Consider the following 21,800-nt stretch of genomic DNA (forward strand, 5'->3'; position numbering starts at 1 on the left):
TAAGCAGAGTTTTATAAATCTATTAAACATGTGCAGGAACTGAGCATGTGTAGCAGTTATCATGTGAAAGAAATCCAAACGTCCTTAAAAGTTTACTTTTCTTACAGAGGTGTGGACATTACTAGGAAGGTCTTTCAGCAGATATTACCTGCTGAACTTTGGCTGCATACCATTCTTATTTTTACAAGTGTTCTTAGTGCTGTTAGTCTTAGACAAAGTCAAATATTGTCATATGGAGGCCAATGCTGTTAATCATTGCATTGTTTGATTTTACAGTTAAAATGTATTATGACACAGTGGTGGTGATAGAACACTTTTTCAACATCAAAGTGTGAAGTCAGCATGACACAGAGTTGCCTAATAAAGGAGAATGCAGGAGAGGGGGTGAGGAGCAAAAATAAGGAAGAAATAAGAGAGTTAGAGGGTGGATACTGCGAGAAATGTAAAAGGAAATATTTGAAAGGAGAGAGGAGCAGAAGAACTGAAAAAGATTAAAAAAAAACAGGAGAAAGCAAGAGAGGGTAAACAACAGAAAACAAAAAAGACACTGAAGTGGGTAGAGAAAAGGCAAAGTGAAAAAATACCAGACAAAAGGACAGGTCATTGAGATGCAATTCAGAGCAAATAGGATTTTGTATAAGCTGTGCTGGGAGAGAAAATAAAGGACTAATAGCAAATAGCAGAGCGGTGCCACACAGTGATGCTCAGTTCAGAGTGATACAGTGGGTCTCAATACAGGAAAGTTCTAAAAAGGAGGCAAGTAGAAGAACTAAGCAGCCAATACAAGGGATGGAGGGAAGAATAGTATGCAATCAATAAATGAGATAATACAAGAGACAGGAAGGAAAGCACACATTAGACAAATCAAAAGAGGGGTTATTGAGTAAACATTTAAAGATCACTGGGCCAAACCAAATGAGGGAAACAAGAAGATAAAATAGGAGAGCATGGTTCTGAGCCAAGGATGGAAACTAAGGAGCAGATATAAGATATCAAGCAGAAGAAAGAAGTGAAAAACAGTACAGTTTGAAAGAAAAAAAGATGAATGACTATGAGGGATCAAATTAAGAGATGAAGGGTTCAAAATAAGGAGCAGGTAAACAATGAGCACAGAGAAAAAAGGAAGAGAAGGGGTCAAGAGATTAAAATCGGGAGGAAAATAAAAAGAGTAAGATATGATAACAGGATGAAATAGTCAACAAAAAAATTCAACAAGAGGGGACAAGGATTAAAAGTGGGTTGTTGAACAAGACGAGGTCTAGAATGGAATGGAAGTAAGATGTTTCAGTTTCAGCAGAGGCTTCTTTTCTTGCCCATCCAGGACCAGTGAAATGAGGTGCAGGTTTGAGATCATGCATTTTGTTAGGAAGGGTTTGAGGGGGGGTGGACAATGGTGCCCCTCTCATTTTGGTGATCTAGGAAGTCCTCTACAATACTGATACTTTGTTGAGCGTGCTCACCTCTCGAAAATCAAAACTTCAAGATAGCCCCTGCCATTTAGGGATATTGGGAGTGGGAACTGCATGTTGTTGACAACTATGTGTTCTAGGTTCCCCCTGCAGCGTGAAGATTCAGGGAGCAAAAGAGGACCTCTCCCCAAGAGGGGAGAGGATGTAGCCTTACGGCTAGAGCGGTCGACCTCGAAGCTGTGGGACCGGGTGCGAGTCTCGGCAATGACGCTCAACATCCTGTGATTCTGGGCAAATCACGTAATCTCCCAGTGCCTAACAAAAATTATCGAGTCCATCTGTAACGAAACTGGTGCTTATGTAAAGCTCTCTGATACCCAATGTCACGTGTCTAGTTCGTCCTATATGAAACTCTAAAAAAAAACAATAACGAAAAAGTTTCCGATTGAAACAGGAGGCACAGGTAGTTTTATTGTGCCTTGGAAGAGTGGCACAGGAAAGTGAAGGGAAGGAGTGCTGGGTGGGACCAGGGATGGGAGCGCTTTGTTGACTGAATATCTCAGGACGGCATCCGCCTAATGAAGAGGTGATGTGGTCAAAGTGACAACTACTGAGGCATCAGATTGTAAGTTACTTTAGCATTTGAGAACCTCTGGGCCACCATGGGAAAGATGATGAAAAGAAATCTAAGCAAGAGAAGAGAGACTTCTATGGCTCTAGGTCCACCTTTAAGAATAAAGGACCATGAGGATTTATGGAGGAGCCTGGATGTGACCCACATGCAAAGACCTGGGAAGAGTTATTACTTCTGGCTGCTATTAAGGACTTACAGACCACATTCCATAGTACTGCGGCAAAAGTAATGAAAATGGAGGTTAAGCTGGTCACCTTTACTAACAGTTTGCAGGAGAATGAGAAAAAAAGGCAAAAGATGCCTACTAATGTAGGCGAGGTTGCTTCTAAGTCATGTTATATAAATATAGGGAACAAACGCTCTGATGAATTCCAGAATTGTGATATTTCATCTACCGTGCAGTTTGAGACTAAAGTGGAGAGACTCAAAGACATGTCCTGACCATCCACCTTGGAGGCATTGGAGCTCAAAGCCTTACAAGATAGGCCTGACCACAAAAAAGTATTTTTGTGATTTCTGTAGTTGAAAGTACTCAATGATGTGATCCCTTTCGATATTGCTAGTAAGAAGAAGACACGAACATTTACGAGGCCTCGAGAATTAAAACGTGAAGAGCAATTTGTTAATAGAATCTGAAATTGCCAATGATTGGCTATGTGGTGCTTCCGGGCACAATGAAGAAATGTTTTTTATGAAAAGAAGATCCTAATGTTCCAGAATTTCAGTTGGGACAAGACATGCTCTTAATCAAACCAGACATTTCAGATCTGGAAATAGAGGATTTGATCTGTGTTTGAGCCAAACTGAAGGTCATGTGTGCAGGTAAGATGCGTGCATTCTTCAATTCTGGAGCAGCTCAAGGGTTTCTGGAGAAAATGCAAAAAATAAATTAGGTCATACTGAACTGGAACTGGAGTCTAATGCTTTTGATCCTTATGTTTTTACCTGTCCTGGTGCAACAGGTTTGACCCTCTGAAATTTGGAGCCACTCTTGCTGTGGTGGGCATGAAGGACAGCTAATGTGACAGTTTTCGATATTTGTAAGATTGAAACTACTGTTTTTGGAATCTTCTTCCCTTTCCTTTACCCTTTTTAGACGCTCCAGGGCCTGTGAGTTTTTATTGGGAACCACGAAGATCTTTTTGTACAGGCTGGAAAACCTAAAATGTATTCTTATCCCAAATGCTCTATCTGTCGGTCTGTCTCTCGCAGCTGCCATTTCGCAATATAAATATTTTTTGGAAAGAGGACATATTGAAGAGTCTAAAAGAAGGCAAGCAGACAAAAGAAGAAGTAAATTGAAAAGAGCACGAGAGGACAAGCCCCTAAAATAAGTAACAAATGGGGGAAGGCAAAGAAAAAGAGCGCATGATAGGGACATAGGGAGAAAATAAGGAGCAATTGAGAAAGAGCTTGAGGGTGCAGAAATTGAAAAGCTGGTGCTTATATATTCTGATTGTGTGCATGGATGCCTCCATGTCTGTTGCCTTTCTGCGAGTGCTTTTAGTCATGTTGTCTGCACGCAGTGGTGCACATGTGCCTATTTGAGTTTGTACGTATGCATTATGTAGAAGCCAAACCAAATGGGTCTGCCAAGGCTTTGTTTTTATATTCTAGGTGATACCGTTGCAAGTTATGATGTTTCCTTTGGGCTAAATAAACAGGAACACCTGCTATTTAAAGATCACCAGGAAACAGAGAGAAGGGAGAACAGTGATTGTCACGACATAGGTGAGGATGGATTAATGTCACTTCAGTCTCATTGAAATTGTTTCATTACTTTACAGAAAGAATAAATATCTATTTAGATTAACTGCTTGAAACTGTTCTATAATGTGCATAGAAGCAATCGCATCATTGATATTGAATCAGGAACTCTTAATTTCTTTGTTCCTTGCAGAAGAAATAACATAGATTCTTTGATATGTATTTATTGGTTTAATATTAGATTGGAATAATGCAGGGAAGAGATGTAGTCTATTTGCTTGCTGCTGCCATTGGAACCTGTGGATGTGGTTTCCAATGCCTGCTCCACACTTGACTGAAAATCATAATTTCTTGATAAATCTTCCCCGTACTAGAAATTGTACCACTGCTTGAAATGTAATGCTGTTGTAAATATGCGAAATGTCATGCCAGTGTAATTCAGAAGTGTATTCCCAGTTGATGTACAGTGATTCATTTTACCCAGGTAGGTTTACACAAAATGAATGTCAGTACATCCAGTGCACATAAACATATCACAATTATGAAAGATACTATCTGCAGCATAAACCATCCTTGTCCATATTATATTGTGTAGCTCCACACCTCAACACCGGTAAACAACTTCTATAATAACAAAACTTGCATTTGTAGGGACATTACTATCACTTTTAACTTCTCATGTTGGTTTAATAACAGAATACCCATGTTTTCTAATATTCTGAGACAGTCCTTCATGAAGAAAAATAGGTGCCATGATTTTCGGCCTTCTCGCATCAAGCTAACTTAATTTTAGGTCAGTTGCTTTTTTCCCCACTTGTCTAGGGATTCAACCCTCACAACAAAGATAGTTCATGTGCCTTCTCTCATATGCTCTCTTCACAGTACGTTTTCCATCAGCTGTTGCATACTTACATTAATCTCACCCCAATTCTCCCAGTAAATGGAGACCACCCATTAAAAGCGATTTCCTGTTTAGCCAGAAGCAAAATCAGAAGAAAGAACTTTTACCGAGCCCTTCATTTTGCTTTATTTGGAATGAGGCCTAAGAGGAATACAAAAAGAACAATTGATGGACAGAATGCAGAACAATGTCATACATTCACCCCCGTACAGAGATCTAGGACTAAATCCATCATTCTTTTGCTCCCCATTCCAGTCTTGACCCTGCGCCCAATGGGAATAGTCCAACCCGAACTGCCAGACTAGGTCCTCCCTGGACTGGAAACAAGCATCCTAGGACCAGTTTCGAGGTTTCACCCCTCATCAGCCAGAATAGGTTGATTCCAGTGCCATGGAGAGAACAGGACCCATGTTTGGGCATACCCTTCCCACTCGGGTGACAAATACAAAAAGAACAATTGATGGACAGAATGCAGAACAATGTCATACATTCACCCCAGTACAAGGATCTGGACATAAATCCATCATGTTTTGCTCCCCATACCATTCCAGTTTGAACCCAGCCATATGCAAATCAGTCTTGACCCTGCGCCCAATGGGAACATTCCAGCCCAACCTGCCATGCCAGGTCCTCCCTGGTCCAGAAACTATTATCCTAGGACAGGTTTTGGGGTTTCACCCCTCATCAGCCTGGATAGTTTAACTCCAGGGGCATGGAGAGCTCGGGACCCAAGTCTGGGTATACCCGTCCCACTCGGAGTGACAAATACAAAAAGAACAATTGATGGACAGAATGCAGAACAATGTCATACATTCACCCCAGTACATGGATCTGGGCCTAAATCTATCATTTCTTTGCTCCCCATACCAATCCAGTTTGAACCCAGCCATATGCAAATCAGTCTTGACCCTGCGCCCAATGGCAACAGTCCAGTCCGAACTGCCAGACTGGGTCCTCCTTAGACTGGAAACAAGCATCCTAGGACCGGTTTCTGGGTTTCACCCCTCGTCAGCCAGGATAGCTTGACTCCAGTGGCATGGAGAGCACGGTACCCATGTCTGGGCATACCCGTCCCACTCGGAGTCATAAATGCAAAAAGAATAATTAATGGACAGAATGCAGAACAATGTCAAACATTCACCCCAGTACATGGATCTGAGCCTATATCTATTATTTCTTTGCTCCCGATACCAATCCAGTTTGAACCCAGCCATATGCAAATCAGTCTTGACCCTGCGCTCAATGGGAACAGTCCAGCCCGAGCTGCCAGTCCTATTTCTCCCTGGACTGGAAACAAGCATCCTAGGACCGGTTTCCGGGTTTCACCCCTCATCAGCCAGGATAGCTTGACTTCAGTGGCATGGAGAGCACGGGACCCAAGTCTGGGCATACCCGTCCCATTCGGGGTGACAAATTAAAAAAGAACAATCGATGGACAGAATGCAGAACAATGTCATACATTCACCCCAGTACAGAGATCTGGGTCTAAAACCATCGTTTTTTTGCTCCCCATACCATTCCAGTTTGAACCCAGCCATATGCAAATCATTATTTACCCTGCGCCCAATGGGAACAGTCCTGCCCGAACTGCCAGGCCAGGTCCTCCCTGGACCGGAACCAAGCATCCTAGGACCGTTTTTTTTTTTTCCACTCATCAGCCTCGATAGCTCTACTCCAGTGGCTTCGAGAGCACAGGACCCAAGTCTGGGCATACCCGTCCCATTCGGGGTGACAAATACAAAAAGAACAATCGATGGACAGAATGCAGAACAAGGTCATTCATTCACCCCAGTACATGTAAGGCCAAAGAGGCACAAAACTGGATATGCTGTGGTCTTCCATCCTAGAATATTTCACCTCCCCCTCTTCCAGCATGGTTACAGCTATACTGCCTTCACCACACAGGGTGTAACTCAGCCTTTGTAGTATTTAAAGGATTGGTAATCAAGCCAGGTCCATGACATTTCCATGCAGACTAAATAAAGGTTAATGGCAAAATGTTTCTTCCTATCAGAAAAGTTGGTCTAATTTGTAGCTCGTAAAGTTAACAGAGAAATGCAGATCTCATGACCATTTATGAGGCTATACACTAGGTAAACCTACAAGTGGGTAAATATACACATGTACGTGCATTCCTAAACTTTTGAGTAGCTTTTACTTCTTTGAGATGTTCACCATTTATGAGTGTAAAGTTACATAAAAGTGTATACCTACATCCTCTCCAACCCCTTAAACAGGGGGTCCTGGACATAGGCTGCATAGTCCTCCTAAACCTAAGGACTATGTCAGTGTGCCAATCCAAGACAGAAAGCTTGGTGGACTGCAACCATGCCGCAAGACAATGAGCAATATCTGAGTGAGATGCGTTTCTGGTAGCAATCAATATTATAAGATATCAGAGCAATAATTAGTGGAATTCATGCCCTTTTTGTCTAAGGTAAGACTCACTCAAGAACACTAGGAAAACATGGGTACATTTTTAAAGATTTATTGAAAAAAAATCAAATCCTGTCCAAGTAAACACAATATGAATAGCAACTATTGTAAATATAAACAATACAGTAGGAACACAATTCACTAGAAGTGTGAAAATAAATAGTATTGTAACATGCTGGTAATATCATTGAGCTTTTCTTTATGTCATTATTTTCAATAACCTCCTTCACCTGTTTGGCTAACTAAACTGATATTATTACGAAAGAATGGATCTAATAGGAGTTTCGAAGGTGGTTCACCTCCTCTTACCTTTTCTGAACAAAGAATGAGTGTTCAGTGTAAAAGCCGTGTCTACTATTATTGCCTGCATTGACAGGCAGACAGATAAGCCTGCTGAACAAAGGCTAAGTGTGCCGCCAATAGCCTTCAGCAAAGAAAATATGAAAGAGCTTGGATAGAATAACACATAGTAATACATTATTAGTACTGCAGCCTGGAAGTAGTCCTTATCTGCAATTCTAGCCACACTGATATCTCCACGTTGTAGAAATTCTACTGAGGATGCACCATGCAATGGACTAGCTTTCTACCTGGGAAGGTCACTCCATGTTAGTCACCATCATTGACATATTACCATTTGAATGCCCGCTGATGTGGGGAGCCCCAGTGCCCATACATCCCTATAATCCCCCAGTGGCGCACTGGGAAAAAATCGTTTCAGCTACTATTGAGGAGCGGAAGTCTAGTACCATTCAAGGAGGGTGCTCATCTGGCCGAAACTGCAGATTTTTGGTCAACAGGTGCCAAAGCTTGAGGTCTTTGTTTAGCTTTTTATCCCACCTTACTAGTTTCATCCTGATTTCTTCTCCTATGCACCACTCCCCAGCATCTTTTGTCCAGCTAACCACCACCGGTGCCTGCAAGCTTCTATATCTAGCAGGCAGACTTGCAAGTTATTATGCAGGTCCACCTGGAATTCTGTCTGAAAGCAATCAGCTATCTGCACCAAGTATGCATATACCCGGGGGCAGTGCCATGCCATAGGAAATATGCAACCTCTATCTGGCAGCATTTAGGACATTCTTACATGCTAGTGGGGTCTATTTTATGCAGCATGGCTGGGGCGTCATACGTTCTATGTATAAAGTTAAAGAGAATTCATTTGGAAGCGAGCATTACAAGTGATGGCGCGAAGGAGAGCCAGTGCACCACTCCACTGGGCATCAGTGAAGTCCTGAGCACAATCTGTTTCCCATTTTGCCCTAGACCATGGAAGGGGTTACAGATATCAGCACTCATGGCTATATAAATCCGAATTATGATTCCTCGACTGCCATCTGTGCGGAGCAGTAGGTCCAGCTTTTGGGATACAATGTTTGCTATGGCTCAACGTACCCCACGCTTTCTGAGCCATGTGGCATAATGCGTAGTAATAAAGTTATTGACTTTGCTCCAAAACCGAACAGCTCAACGGCCTGCTGCTGGGGGATAAAACAGCCACCCTCTTAGAGGTCTTCACCCGTTCTACAGCCTCCTGCCTTCCATGTTGTCAATCCCATAAGTTCATCACTGTGATGAAATGCCGGTGTGTCCCATAAAGACACAGCCCCAGCATATGGATGTTCTTTGCCCAATCTGGTCAAATACATTTGCCATGCACGCAGGGTAATTTGTACTTAATCTGCAACTGTTGTGTGCCCTCCAGCATACAGTTGTTTTGTTAGTGTGTCCATCACCGGGCTCCCATCTAATAGCCTCCCAGCCGTACTATTCTGTAGGTCATACGACCCGCTACAAATTGCGGCTGCACCGCTTGATAGTGGGCCTCCATATCTGGGACTCTGAGCCCTCACAACTCATAAGTGCATTGTAGTGATTCCATACTGCCCCTACTACACTACTTGCCCCAAACTATGGCTATCAGCAATGATCTCAAGTGTCTCAATATCTTGTGTGGTATGAGAAACAGGGAGCAGATACAACCAGCGTGGGAGAATCAACTTTTTCAGAATTGTCAATCCTGCCAACCAATGTCAGGGATAGCGACAACCAGTAGGCGACACTGTTGCGGGGATCAGTCAATAACCATATTGGATTGAATTCTAACCATCATTGCTCGTAATGTGTAGTTTCAATCCCCAAATATCTAAATGAGTCCACACACCACAGTGTCACCATGTGTGGCAGTGCCTCATGGGGTACTCATTGCAGGCGCCCAAAAGAATACAATACAGACTTTTACGGGTTGATTTGTGGCCCTGACTGCCCTCCGAAACATGTCAGCTCATCCACCAGTAGCCCCAACGACTGACTAGGGTCTGAGGTGTACACTAGAAAATCATCTGCTTATAGCGGCACCACATGCCACTGCATCTGTGTCTTGATGGCCCAGATATCCACCACTAGGCACAACCTACATGAAATGAAATGAAATGAAATGAAAAAGAGACTTCTAAAGCGCACTGTGGCCAAGCGGCTTCCTGGCGCTGAGGATCACCTCAATGTCTAACCAGAGGACACGGAGAAGAGGGGATTAGTCTGGGAAAGCCTGGAGAAAGAAGAAAGTTTTAAGGGCTTTACGAAAATGAGAGAAGATAGGAATAGAGCGAATAGAGAGAGGGAGAGTGTTCCAAATCTGAGGAGCCCGCACAGAAAAGCGTGTGCCACCTGTGCGGGATTTGCGGAAGCGGGGGACGTGAAGAAGAGAGAGGGATGAGGACCGAAGAGTGCGGGTGGGAACGTGAGAGGAAATCAGAGAGTTAATGAAGTGAGGAGCAGAACGGGCATGCGCCCGAAAGGCCAAGCAGGCGAGTTTAAACTGGGACCTGAAATGAACGGGGAGCCAGTGGAGGGTTTTTAAGGGCAGGGGTGATGTGGGAGAACTTGGGAAGACGAAGAACCAGACGGGCCGCCTGGTTCTGGATGGCCTGGAGACGGCGAGTCTCGTAGGCTGGAATGCCGACATACAGGCCATTGCCATAATCCAGGCGGAAAGTGATGAGGGCAGTGATGATGAGTTTGAGGGCATCAACAGAAAAAAAACGGGAGATTTTGCGGATGAGGCGGAGGGAAAGAAAACAAGAGGATACAACAGAGCTGATGTGCGCGTGCATGGAAAGATCATTGCTGATCTTGATGCCCAAAGTCCGGACGGCGGAAACAGGAGAAGGAGGGGAACCAAAAGAAAGGGGCCAATGGACTGAAGACCAGGGATTAGAAGGGCCACCAGTGAGAACAAGCTCAGTCTTGTCAGGGTTGAGCTTCAAATGATTGAAGCTCATCCACTGAGAAATGAAGACCAGGGTAGAGCTGAGCTTAGAAAGGGAGTGAGGGGGGGAAGAGAGGTCAAAGACGAGCTGGAGGTCGTCCGCGTAATTGTACACCGAGACCCCCAGCTCAAGAAGCGAGGAAATAAGAGGGCGGATGTAGAGATTAAAAAGAAGAGGAGACAAAGAAGAGCCTTGAGGTACACCACAAGTGACGGGAAGGGGAGGCGCCGAAAAGTGAGAGAGATGGACAGCCTGCGACCGTCCCTGAAGGAAGGAGGTGATCCAGGAGAGGGCAGAGCCCTGTATGCCCGCTGCGCTGACACGGTCAAGAAGGATGGCATGATCGACCGTGTCAAACGCAGCGGACAGATCCAACAGGACTAAGGCCTGGGGAAGGTTACTGTCGGCCTTGCCCTTCAATTCATCCAGGACCGCAAGGACCACGCCCTCGGTTGAGTGGCCTGGTCGAAAGCCAGCCTGGTGAGAGGCCAGGATGTTATTCTCCTCTATGTAGGAAGAGAGACAAGATGTCACATGGCTCTCAAGAATTTTCCCTAGATAGGGAAGAAGAGAGATCGGCCTAAAGTTCGATGGAAGGGAAGGGTCCAGGCCGGCTTTCTTCAGGATAGGAAGCACGATGGCAGACTTAAAAGAAGAGGGGACAGAACCCAAAGCCAAGCAGGAGTTAAGAAAGGTAAGAGGGGGGGTGGGACAGCTAGTGTAGAGGGTTCTAAGAATACGGGCAGGAGCACAGTCCGCCGGCGAGCCAGACTTGACCTTAACCAGAAGGTCAAGAAAGAGCTCTGGTGTGATAGGCTTGAAGTGGTCCAAAACAGAGGGGGAGGGAGGGGAGTGATCCGGCACGTCGGGATAGGGCACGATCGGAATGTTGGCCTTAATGTTGATGATTTTATTGATAAAAAAGTCATTCAAGGAATGACAAAGAGATTGAGAGGGGGCAGGAGAAAGACCTGCACGGTCAGAGGTGGCAAGGCTGCGGATCAGTGTGAAAATCTCGCGAGATTTATTTGCCGAAAGGGCGACGCGGTCCGAAAAATATTTCGACTTGGCGGCTAGGATGGCTGACTTGTATTTTTGAAGAAGAGCCTTATAGTTCAAACGAAGAGTGGGACAGTAGTCACGATTCTGCTGAAAATGCAAAGAGGAGGAGGGACAGGGGACAACCCTGCCAGGTTTCCCTCTGAAGCTCCCACTCAGGTGATGTGAAGCCATTGATCCTGACTCTGGATAGGGGCTGCGTGTATAAAAGAGTCACAAGCTTTTGAAACTGTGGCCCGAAATTCATAGTGGTCAGTGTGGCACATAGGCATTGCCTGCTATTCATTTCAAAAGCTTTCTCAGTGTCAAGTGACACCAAGGCCATCAGTGTCAAGTGACACCAAGGCCACGTAGTCCCCACTGTTCTCTAATGCGCCCATCACATGTGCCATTCGCCTAATATTCAGTGCTCTGTGCCTATTCGGAATTAACCTGTTTTGGTCTGGGTGTACTAAATCCACTATGACCCATCTCAGGCATCATGCTGACAGTACAGCAACAATTTGTCCAAGTTCAATATTGAGAGCAGTCTCTATGCCTGACAGGCCAAGGATCTTTACCCTGCTTATTTAGAAATATAATAGTTGCCTCTCTCATGATTTTTGGTCGCGCCCCACACTTCAACACCACCGGTACACTGCCATAAGTTTTTCTGATAGTATCTCTGCAATAGTCTGATACCACTGAGCCGGAAGGCCATCTGGCCCTGGGGCATTGGATGTATTTTAGTCTCATGTTGCTGCCTTATTCTCGGTTTTTATGAGTGGTGCCTTAAGCAGTTCCCTCTGTGCCTGTGTGAGCCTACGGATCGTTTGCTTTTGGAATATGTTTCATCCTCTGCCTGGGTTGGGGGATGCTTCTAAAGTGCCCTTTTGTAGGAGTAAAATGTGTCATTAATCTGATGCTGTGTGTTCACAATGACACCCTGTTATTTTCGTACAGCTGTAATTGTGGACAGGGTTCTATCTTGGTGTAAAAGTCAAGCTAGTACCCTCCCAGTTCTGTCCCTCCCCTGGTGAAGCAACTGTTGGTACTGTATGTTATGCAGCATCTCCTTTTCTGCCATTTGTTGTAGGATTTCTCCCCCCCAGTTCCTGTTCTTGCCTAGTCGTCTCAACACCCTGGAGCGAGTTTGTTTGTTATACTTCGAGATTCCGATCAGGAGTGTTAAAGTCCCTATCTAACGCCCACCTTGTAGAAGTGATTAGAGATATCACCAAGTCTCTCAAAACCACCCTGATTACTGTCCCTTCCCTTCCCTCCTCTGTAGAAGTGTTCTTGTTGTGTCTAAAGTACTGTGTTATTTCATCATGCAGCAGGAGGGTGTGTGTTGCGTCTCGTAGAATTGCCACCGGTAATCTCCCTGTGGTGATCCGGGCCTGGTAGTTCTGACATTGATATGTAAAGTTAGTGGGGAATGATCAGAAAGGACCCTGCTAGTGTAGAGCATGTCTTCTATTCTGTGAGATTCCCCTCTGGTTGCTAAAATGTAGTTCAATCGAGAGTATGTGTGCGTTGCCCCTGTGTAGTGCAAATATACCTGGTCCAGGGGATGTTGAGCACGCCACACCTCTACCAAGTCAAACATCTCAAAAAGATGACACGGTTTCCCTAATTTTTATAGTTTAATGTTCTACTTCCACTCATTGAATCAGAGAGAGCGGCTATATTTCCTGGCCTAGAAAAGTAGTGAAGAATATCATAGGACTATATTCTCCCTAGCACTCAGGTCAAGATTCAGAAGACTAAAACAACTTTCTGTGTGTTCTCGACGGATACTTAGTGTAGTGATGACGCCAAGGCAGGTAGGTGAAGTAACACTACGTTTATTGACCGTTCATCTCCACAGCTTCCAGACAGAATGACATAACCACCCTCAGCATTTGAACAGTAATATTCCGTAACCTAGGAGATACATCACAATGGGTACTAACAAAGGTACTATGCAAACTACTACACTTAGCTGTTATCTTGAGTAATTATCATGAGTAACTGACAAGCCTGTCAACTTGTGTGCTAGGATTTTATTGACCAGATCGTGTTATGAGTAGGGCTTTGTAGGGAAATGCTTACTTCTGTTAGCCAGTGGTGAAAGAAACGTGTTGGGTAGGTTAAAAGAGCTAATTCACACATCTTCCTTTGCCTGCCATCTCATTTCCATCTTCAATTTTTAAGGATATACACCTTTAGCGTTTGACAAATAATCTGCTGGCTGACGAGAACGTGTCCTTACATTTACCATTCAAAGGAGTAACACTACATTTTTAGAGTCTGTGGTTTAGGAAATCTAAATATCTTGTGTTCTTATTGCCATGAGCATACCAGACATGCTTTCTGTATTTATTTATATATTTAATTAGTTTTAAATCTGTTTATTGATTTTCTTTCAGTCAGTATTTAAGTGATACTATCAATTCAGTTCAATCAATTCAAGTGAAAAGCAGTTATCACCAGAGATGTGCGTAGTCTGTGCTACAAGAGGTTGCAGCTGTTATAGATCATTCATGTACTACAAGTTAGCTTTTAATAAACAAATCGATGTACACAACGTATTGCAATTCCAAATTATTTATCATAGTTGAACTAGTACCTAGGTGAAGTTCCGCCATGCACTAGGGCAAGAGTGGTGAAGGAAGTAAGACAAACATCCCCGGGTACATGCTTACGGTTCCAGACAAGGGCCCATTACAGTTGGTTGCAGTTGCACCTTCAAAATTAAAGAGGATTTTGTACCACATGCAGGTTAATGGCTTACTACTGATGTGCCTCTTCTCTACTTTGTCTGTTGACATCATTACGCCACCTAACTTGTAGGGTAAGGGATGCTGCTCCCAAGTGCATAACTATACATCACTTGGCCACTTTCAATGCCAGTTCTATGAATCTGTAACTAGCTCTTTTAGCATTTGGTCTTGAACGAGTCACGAGTTGTTCAATCACCCCCTCCAGAATACTTACACTTCTATGTAACTTGTGGTAATGAAAACGAAGATCCTGGTTTCGGGTAACTTAAAATGATATTTATTAAGGTAGATAGCTCCAGGTTACAGGTACAGAGAGCCCCACCAGGAACAGCCTTCCTGTTGCTCAGCCCATCCTCCAACTGCCAAGCTCACTCACCCAACATTCCATAGCGTCATCCATCCCAACATTCCACACCGCACTCACCCTGGCTGAGCAGCAAGTACAACTTAACTCCAGACCATATGATAAAAATCTCCAGTACCCTGACTAAAGCTAGGGCGGCTAAGGTTATCCATTCCCCATATGAGGTTAGTCTATTTAGATCTTGTCTGAAAGGGAACTCACCTGCATCAGCGACAAAGTTCCCTTCATGCCAAGGAAGACAGTGGTCTGCCCACCTGATTTAAATGGAGACGGATCATACTTTGACGACAGTGGAGACTACTCTGGCCATGCGATGGTCAAACTTCTCCGACGGCACAACAGAGTAAAGGCCATTGGAGGCTTGGCTGCATGTCCATCCACCTAATTTAGATGGGGGGACATTTTGCTGTATTTCAATGCCCGTCACCACCAGGAAAAACCTGGTAGTAGGGGGGCACTGAAAAGTATTCAATCCCACCCTAGCAACTATATACTCCCATGACTAGGAGGCATGTCTTTTTTTATTTTATAAAAAAATACACTTTGGGATTTTCTTTTTGAAAATAAAAATAAACTTTGTACTTTGCTCTATAGCTCCATCATGTTGACGTAGCTGGATAGCAAAATTAGATGTCATTGATAGGAACCCCGTGACAACAGTTCATACCAATGGTAGAAATGTCTGCTGGGCCAGCAGACATTTCTAAATTTCGCAGGCCAAGACTCCGTCAGGGCAGCAGAGGAATTTATCAGGCGTCCTGATCGAGTGAACTCTGTTTGCCAAAAAATAAATTGGGCCTTAAGTCTCTTAAGTGTCATACAAGTCATGTGCACATAACTAAACTATGGGGCAGATTTATGATGGGAATGTGCCACGTTTGCGTCACGCAACTGCGGCGTAAACGTGGCGCATCCCTACGACCCATTTACAATGTGACGCATCTAGGCAGATGCGTCACGTTGTAAAGCCCTGCGCCACTTGTGGGTGTTCCGGCGCAGGGTGGGCGTTCCAGGGCAGGTGCGCCTCGCAAAAGTGGCTGAGTGAAATCTATAAGATTTCACTCAGTCACTTTCAGGCCAATGCTGCGTCAAAACCCTGCGCCTGCTTGAAGCAGGCGTAGGTCTTGACACAGCATTGTATAGATGGGGCACCCCCGAGCCTTGCTGGAGCTGCGTCGCGCTTGCGACGCAACTCCAGCAATGCGCCACCTTTACGGCACAGATGCGTCACGCATCTGTGCCGTTTTTGCCCCATGGTGCGCCGCATTGTAAATGCGGCGCACCATGGGTGGCGGAGCAGCGGCGCAACATAACTGGCGCATCCCTGGGGATGCGCCAGTTATCATAAATCTGCCCCTTGTATATTTGACCCTGCCATCCCTAGAGACCTTGTGTGTGTGTAATAAATTCTTCTCCCACTCCTTCTCAGTAAATGACCTGCTCATGCCATCTTCCCACTTTATTTTACTATGTAAAAGCCCGGGTTAGGTAACTTCCAGCAAGGATTGATAGGACCAAGCGCAGCATTTGCTAGTATTACTTCCTGTAAATAATAACTGGAGGACTTTATGGGAATTCGGTCTGTGGGTTATGTCCCCATCTGCCTCTTATACCAAACATGTTTTACAATGTGTGTTATTAATGATATTACTTATGCTTGCTTGGTATATACAAGTATTTTGTCAGTGCACCATCTAATGAAGTCAATATGAGTGAGAGATTTGATAGTTTCATGTTGCCAAAATTTAAGTAATCTGTCCATTCTTTGAAACTAGTACAAAGGTGTAACCTAGTTTAATCTTAACTAATGCTGGCAAGTAGAGATTTCCACTTACCTGTGTAATCTTTTATATAGACCTTCACAACTTTCGCCTGGAAAAATAGGTGCCATTGCGTAGGCCAAAGACTTTGCCTTCTTTTTTATTTTAGCAGTCATTGCAAGGTTTTGTAGGAAAGTAATTATTAATAAGTTTCCCACATGGTTAAGAAGTGGGTTTCTTGCCTTAGGCTACTGGTTATAGGCCTTCAAATTATGACAGTGTTAAATAATGTTTGTCACTATTTTTCATCCCTTGTCAATATGTAATCCACGTTCCCTGTTGGCTAACACGCGCATTCTAGTAGCTATGACAACACTACAAGAATGTTCGCCTTCAGCGAACTGATGGACTCGCAGTGGTTCCCTTGTTGTTATCAAAAGCCCCCGCTGCAGCCTCTTTTTTGATATACTATTTATTGATATCAATGGATAGGCCTCAATCAAGATCCATTAGTTTAAATGTAAACCTTATCAAGTGTCGTTCAGCATATTCCTGCACATGTTCTACTACCCTGATAAACCCATCGGCAATGAAAGCGATATGGGAATGAGAATCATACTTTATAAGTTGCCGGGTTAAGGAAAGTGGCTCAAAAATTATGTGTTTCAGAGGCTATGCAGTCTCTATGGCAAAGACTCATGATGTGCATAATGTAGCATGATGCTCCAGAATCACTTTGACTTCACATCTGTGTTTAATTACAGTCTCAGTTCATTATGTGATTTACTTTCTTTTGATGTCCTCGACTATGCTTCAGAAAAGCCTATTATGTGGTAAAATATCACAGAATTTTCTCCAAGATTTTTGGATAATAATCACACCATGATGGATATGTCAGTAGTAGAGCTCTTATCAGTTGACTAAAGTACTGCAAGTTGATATTGTCACAGTGCTTACTTTGATAAAATAGTCGGCATTTTCTGGGCTGTCGGCGTTGCTTAGGTTTTCAATATGGGAGGAGACTGATATTAAGTGTGGAAGGTGGACCTTTGCCTGATACTTTCTGTTGCTTTTTTTTTTTTAAACATCTGTTTTAGTGTTGTTGCAATTTTATCTTGTTGATCTTACAGTTTCAATTAGTCAGTTTGCATAACTGCATCAGTATTTTGTGGAAATATTTTAGATACCTCGTTTGTGGCAATGTAGATATTAACACCAGCACATGGGCCAAAGTAAATTTGTTACAGAATGTCTATCTTTATGTTCATTTGTTCTCTATCGAGTTCTGTGTTTCTCTGCAGTAAGTCGGCCTACTGTGCTGTGAAGTTGCACCTAACAGTTGATCACAAAAATTGGAATATTGAAAATTTAACTGTAGCTATTTGCCACGCAGGATATCCAATTTTGAGCTTCGACAATATTTTAAGGGCAGAACAAGAGTTTGAGACTAGCTTGATGGAGCAGCAAAGCTCAGAAGAGGGAAGAAGTCATGCTGGACCCTGCTCAGGTAAGTTACAAGCATCCTTTTTATTTTTTGAGATTTGTGGGATTGGCCGTTTCAGGATAGTCCATCTGTGCAATCGAAATCAAAAGAAGCAAATGGTCAGCAAAGTAATAGAAGCGAGGGACAACTGTGGTTAGTACACCAGTTTGTTGGGCCAGGGCAAAGAGTAGATGTATGGGGATAGTCGAAGAAACAGAATTTATTTCAGAAGGAGACACTAAATCAGAGTCAAGGACCATGCAGTTTTATCTGTTGTGAATTCAAGTATTTATTTATTTTGTACAAACTTTAATGGTGTTTCTCAATCACATGCAGTATGAGCTATTGTCACATTTGCATATTACGGTTTGGGCAGCAAGGTTCGATAAGCGTATTATTCGTATAGTCTCAAAAACATTGGTTGCTGTGCTCATAATATGGTTTTCAACATTCATGCTGCTTGATACACGTCTGTACAATAATTGTAGTTTTCATTTGAAAAAAGTAACTATGTAACTCCCTGCCTCCTTCCTTTCCCCCTCTACTTTTGTGAATTCAAGTAAAACTAACAAAAACCAAAAACAGACGAAGGTGGGTTTCATTCCAGCTCCACCAGTCCATCTTCTGATCTGTAAACCTTCAAGAATTATTTAATGTATACCTGCCTTTCATTGCTAGAAACATTTTTTTTTAAATTGCAAATATAATGTACTTACGATGGAATAAGTAAGGGTTTGCAAGTTGTATGGGATTAACAGATAATATATAATAATTGGAGTCCAAGACATTGAATCCTTCATTTCAAGTTGCCTTGCATTGCTGAACTTTTAATCCATGCCCATCGATGCTCAGCAGACTTCTTATTACACCACATTGTTGCACAATGTTTGAAGTAGTTAGGCCCTAGCAGCAGGCATAAGTGACTTCCCAGTCTACTTTGTTCTTAGCTATCTGATGAAGATGAGCCGAAATATAAACTCAATATTTCCTCTTTTACAGAATTTCTTGTATTTTGGCCAAGGGCCTAAGCTTTCTTGGATTTGTTAATATGAAAAAATAGTAAAGCACAGAGGTGGAATGTGAAAGACTGGTACTATGCGTTAAACATCTCATACTGGCGAATTATTGATCTGTGTTGCAACAGAGGGTACTATTTATTCATTCACAGGTCATTGTTTTTCATGCCTCATGGATTTATAACAGTGTCAAATAAAGAGAGATAACAAAACATTTGAGACAAGGCATGAAGTTACTTAACACATATTCACAGCTGTTTACTGCTAAGAGTGTAGGTGGCCTATGATCAGAAATGTATGACTCTTTAGGGAATGTTAGTAAAAGGGAGGGAGTGCATATTTAATTGATGTTCTGTTTTGTTCTTGTAGAAGCCAGAATAAATATAAGATATGTTCTTCAAGTGTGGGAGGAAAAATAGCAGACTGGACTCCCCATCAATTTCTTATCTGCTATTGGATTTTATAATCATTAGATATTACTCAGTAAAAATATTTTACATCATTTATAAAGCTGAGCATTGGTAATTGGGCACATCATGTAAAGTTATGTGAAGGACATTTCAACGATAACATACACAAAAGACATGGATCTGTAACAAAAATTGACCTAATGTGGAGCAGTGATTTACCGAAACCTGCATGGAGTGTAATAAGAGTTACTTCAGTGGGCAATAAGGGAAAATTCAAGGTCTAGAGCTGACAAACGAAGTTTAGGTACTCCTCTAGACTGGACTTGAGCAAATCAGAAGACAGGTGTAGAAGTGCCTTTTGGGTGTTCAAAGAATGCACGTGGCAAAGTTAAGGCTGTGATACAGTGTCTTACAGGAGTAGTGAGGAGCTCAAAAACACAAGCTTGCTATTGTCAAGTTTTGTGAAAACAACAACATTTGATAACCTCAGCAAATTATAGTATGGGAGCAATGTGCATATCCATGTTCTTTCTAAGATCACTTTGCAGGATTTGATTTCCCTAAAGAAAGTGTCACATCCCCCAAAGGAAATCACTTGAGACTAAAATCAGGTTGAGAAGTCAAGGGGCAAACACAAAGATGCAGGTGCCCTGTTTGACTGAATACACTAGTGAATGAGTGGTTTTTCAAGAGCCAATGATAACAACACATTTATCAATAACGAACAGTAGAAAATAATTAGGTAATTTGCCAGGATGTGGTTAGAGTGGATATGTGAAAAACATGCAATATCTTCAAAAAAGAGGTGTTTCAAAAACAAATAAAATGTAATCATACACAGAAAACTCCTAAAGGGGCGGGAAAAGATCATTCCATGGACATCTCAATTTTTTGTGGGCTCTAGTATCCAAGGAGGCATCTACACTGAGAAACACACGAATAGAAATATGCTGTGTTGGTAAGCAGAATTCATGAAAATGTTCATGGTTGTGTGTGATTGTTAAATTGTGAATGGATAGAGTTAATTGTGGCACTGATAGTCACAGGTTTGCAAACTTGCTTGAAGGATGGAGATGAGATAGAAATTTCTGAATTTGTTTTCAGGGAAAGTTCCTTAGGAGGAGTGAGTAGAGTATCATCCTTAAAGCACAACAAAAACATTCCTGTGTAAGAATAATTTATTGACTGTACCGAAGACTGAAGAGCATAACTTTGTGTGCAATAAATAGCAGATACTGCGGCTGAAATTGTTATTTTGTATTAACTGGGAATTTGGATATCATTCCAGTTTCAGTCACCATTAAAGAAGAGTGTGACAACTTTTGCATGGGAAATCAGGAATCTGAGTTAGAAGAAATTGAAAACAGTTCAACGGGTGAGTTCTTAAATATGGTCCAAATTTACTATCAAAAAAAGTATTTTAAGCAAATCTGATAGCCAAAGAGCACTTCTGGATAACTTACTATGCCTGTCAATGTCTGAATGTCTTTCTTATAGTAAGTTAATTTTAAATGCCATTCACAAGAGCACTTCTTCAAACAAGACATTCTCATAGGGTAACTGAGTGAGTGAAGACTGAGAGTCTAACATCATGCTGTAGCCAGAAAAGTACATAATAGATGACACAGCTGTCTAGCCTTAATGTAAGCACACTTGAAAAGAAAGCTTTTTTGAAGTCTCACGTCCCTGCTTAGAATTTGCATCTATCCTGCTCGTGAAATCATCACAAAGAGAAAGAGAAAAAAAACCTGGAAATTCTGAGAATTAAGATCTAAAACGATCAACAGATTAAGAGTTGTCGGGTTGAAGGTCCTGCGCAAAACTTTCAACCCTTTTATTTTCACCTTAATTTTGCAGATGCAATCGGAAATTAGTTAACAAATTATTTGAATTGCAGCCTGAGAATCTATGATTAGCATCGGGAATTTTCCTCTCACCCCATGGACATTCATCTGAGAATAGCGATTCAGCATTTGCAGACAGTCAACACACTTGGATATCCTTGCTCTGACAGCCTAGAGATCCACAGAGCCACTAGACATTGTGTGAAAGCTCCTACCAGCAATGAGTGTGAAACTGGCACCGACTCGGTGCGCAGTGATGAAATAAATGGTAACCTGTGCAGGAAACATAACTTAGCCTTGGAAAATAACATTCACTTACTTATCTTAGCCACACTACACAGCAACATCAAGATCTACAATCTATTAATAAAGATCTGACCTCCCTTCATGCTTATACCTTGCTCTCACATCCAGCCTGATTGTTAGTTGTGCATGCAGAGAGGAAATATGTTTTCCCAGCCTGGGGCTGCCTAGGATTTTATTAAATTAAGGACGAGTAGGCGTGGATCGCCCGCTGCCTCTGCCAGTGTCTGTCTCTTTGTGCTTTGTGGCAATAAGACTCTAAGGCCTTGTTTAGTGTTTGACGGCCAGGATACTCCGTCAAAAGGGAACGGATATCCCTTCCAAAATATTACAAAGTCATAGGATAGGATGTAATGCACTTGTCATACTGAGTATCCTGTCTGGCAAACTCTTAATGAGGCCCACAGCCTTCTCCAGTTAAAACAACCCTGTTCTTGGCAGAGCCAGCTTTCGGGTTGGCA

At 42.7% G+C, this 21,800-nt stretch overlaps 1 protein-coding gene across 1 annotated transcript in view; it reads left to right on the top strand.

The window, feature by feature from the left end:
• LOC144763252 (uncharacterized) overlaps window positions 1–21,800 on the top strand; it is a 124,663-nt gene that overhangs the window by 73,279 nt on the left and 29,584 nt on the right. The window contains exons 4-6 of the mRNA XM_078648690.1: window positions 3,661–3,774; window positions 17,677–17,790; window positions 20,481–20,567. Of these exons, the coding sequence (XP_078504816.1) occupies window positions 3,661–3,774; window positions 17,677–17,790; window positions 20,481–20,567 (315 nt within the window). The remainder of the gene's footprint in view (window positions 1–3,660; window positions 3,775–17,676; window positions 17,791–20,480; window positions 20,568–21,800) is intronic.

This window comes from Lissotriton helveticus, chromosome 6 (genome assembly GCF_964261635.1).
Source record: "Lissotriton helveticus chromosome 6, aLisHel1.1, whole genome shotgun sequence".
Lineage (NCBI taxonomy): Eukaryota > Metazoa > Chordata > Amphibia > Caudata > Salamandridae > Lissotriton > Lissotriton helveticus.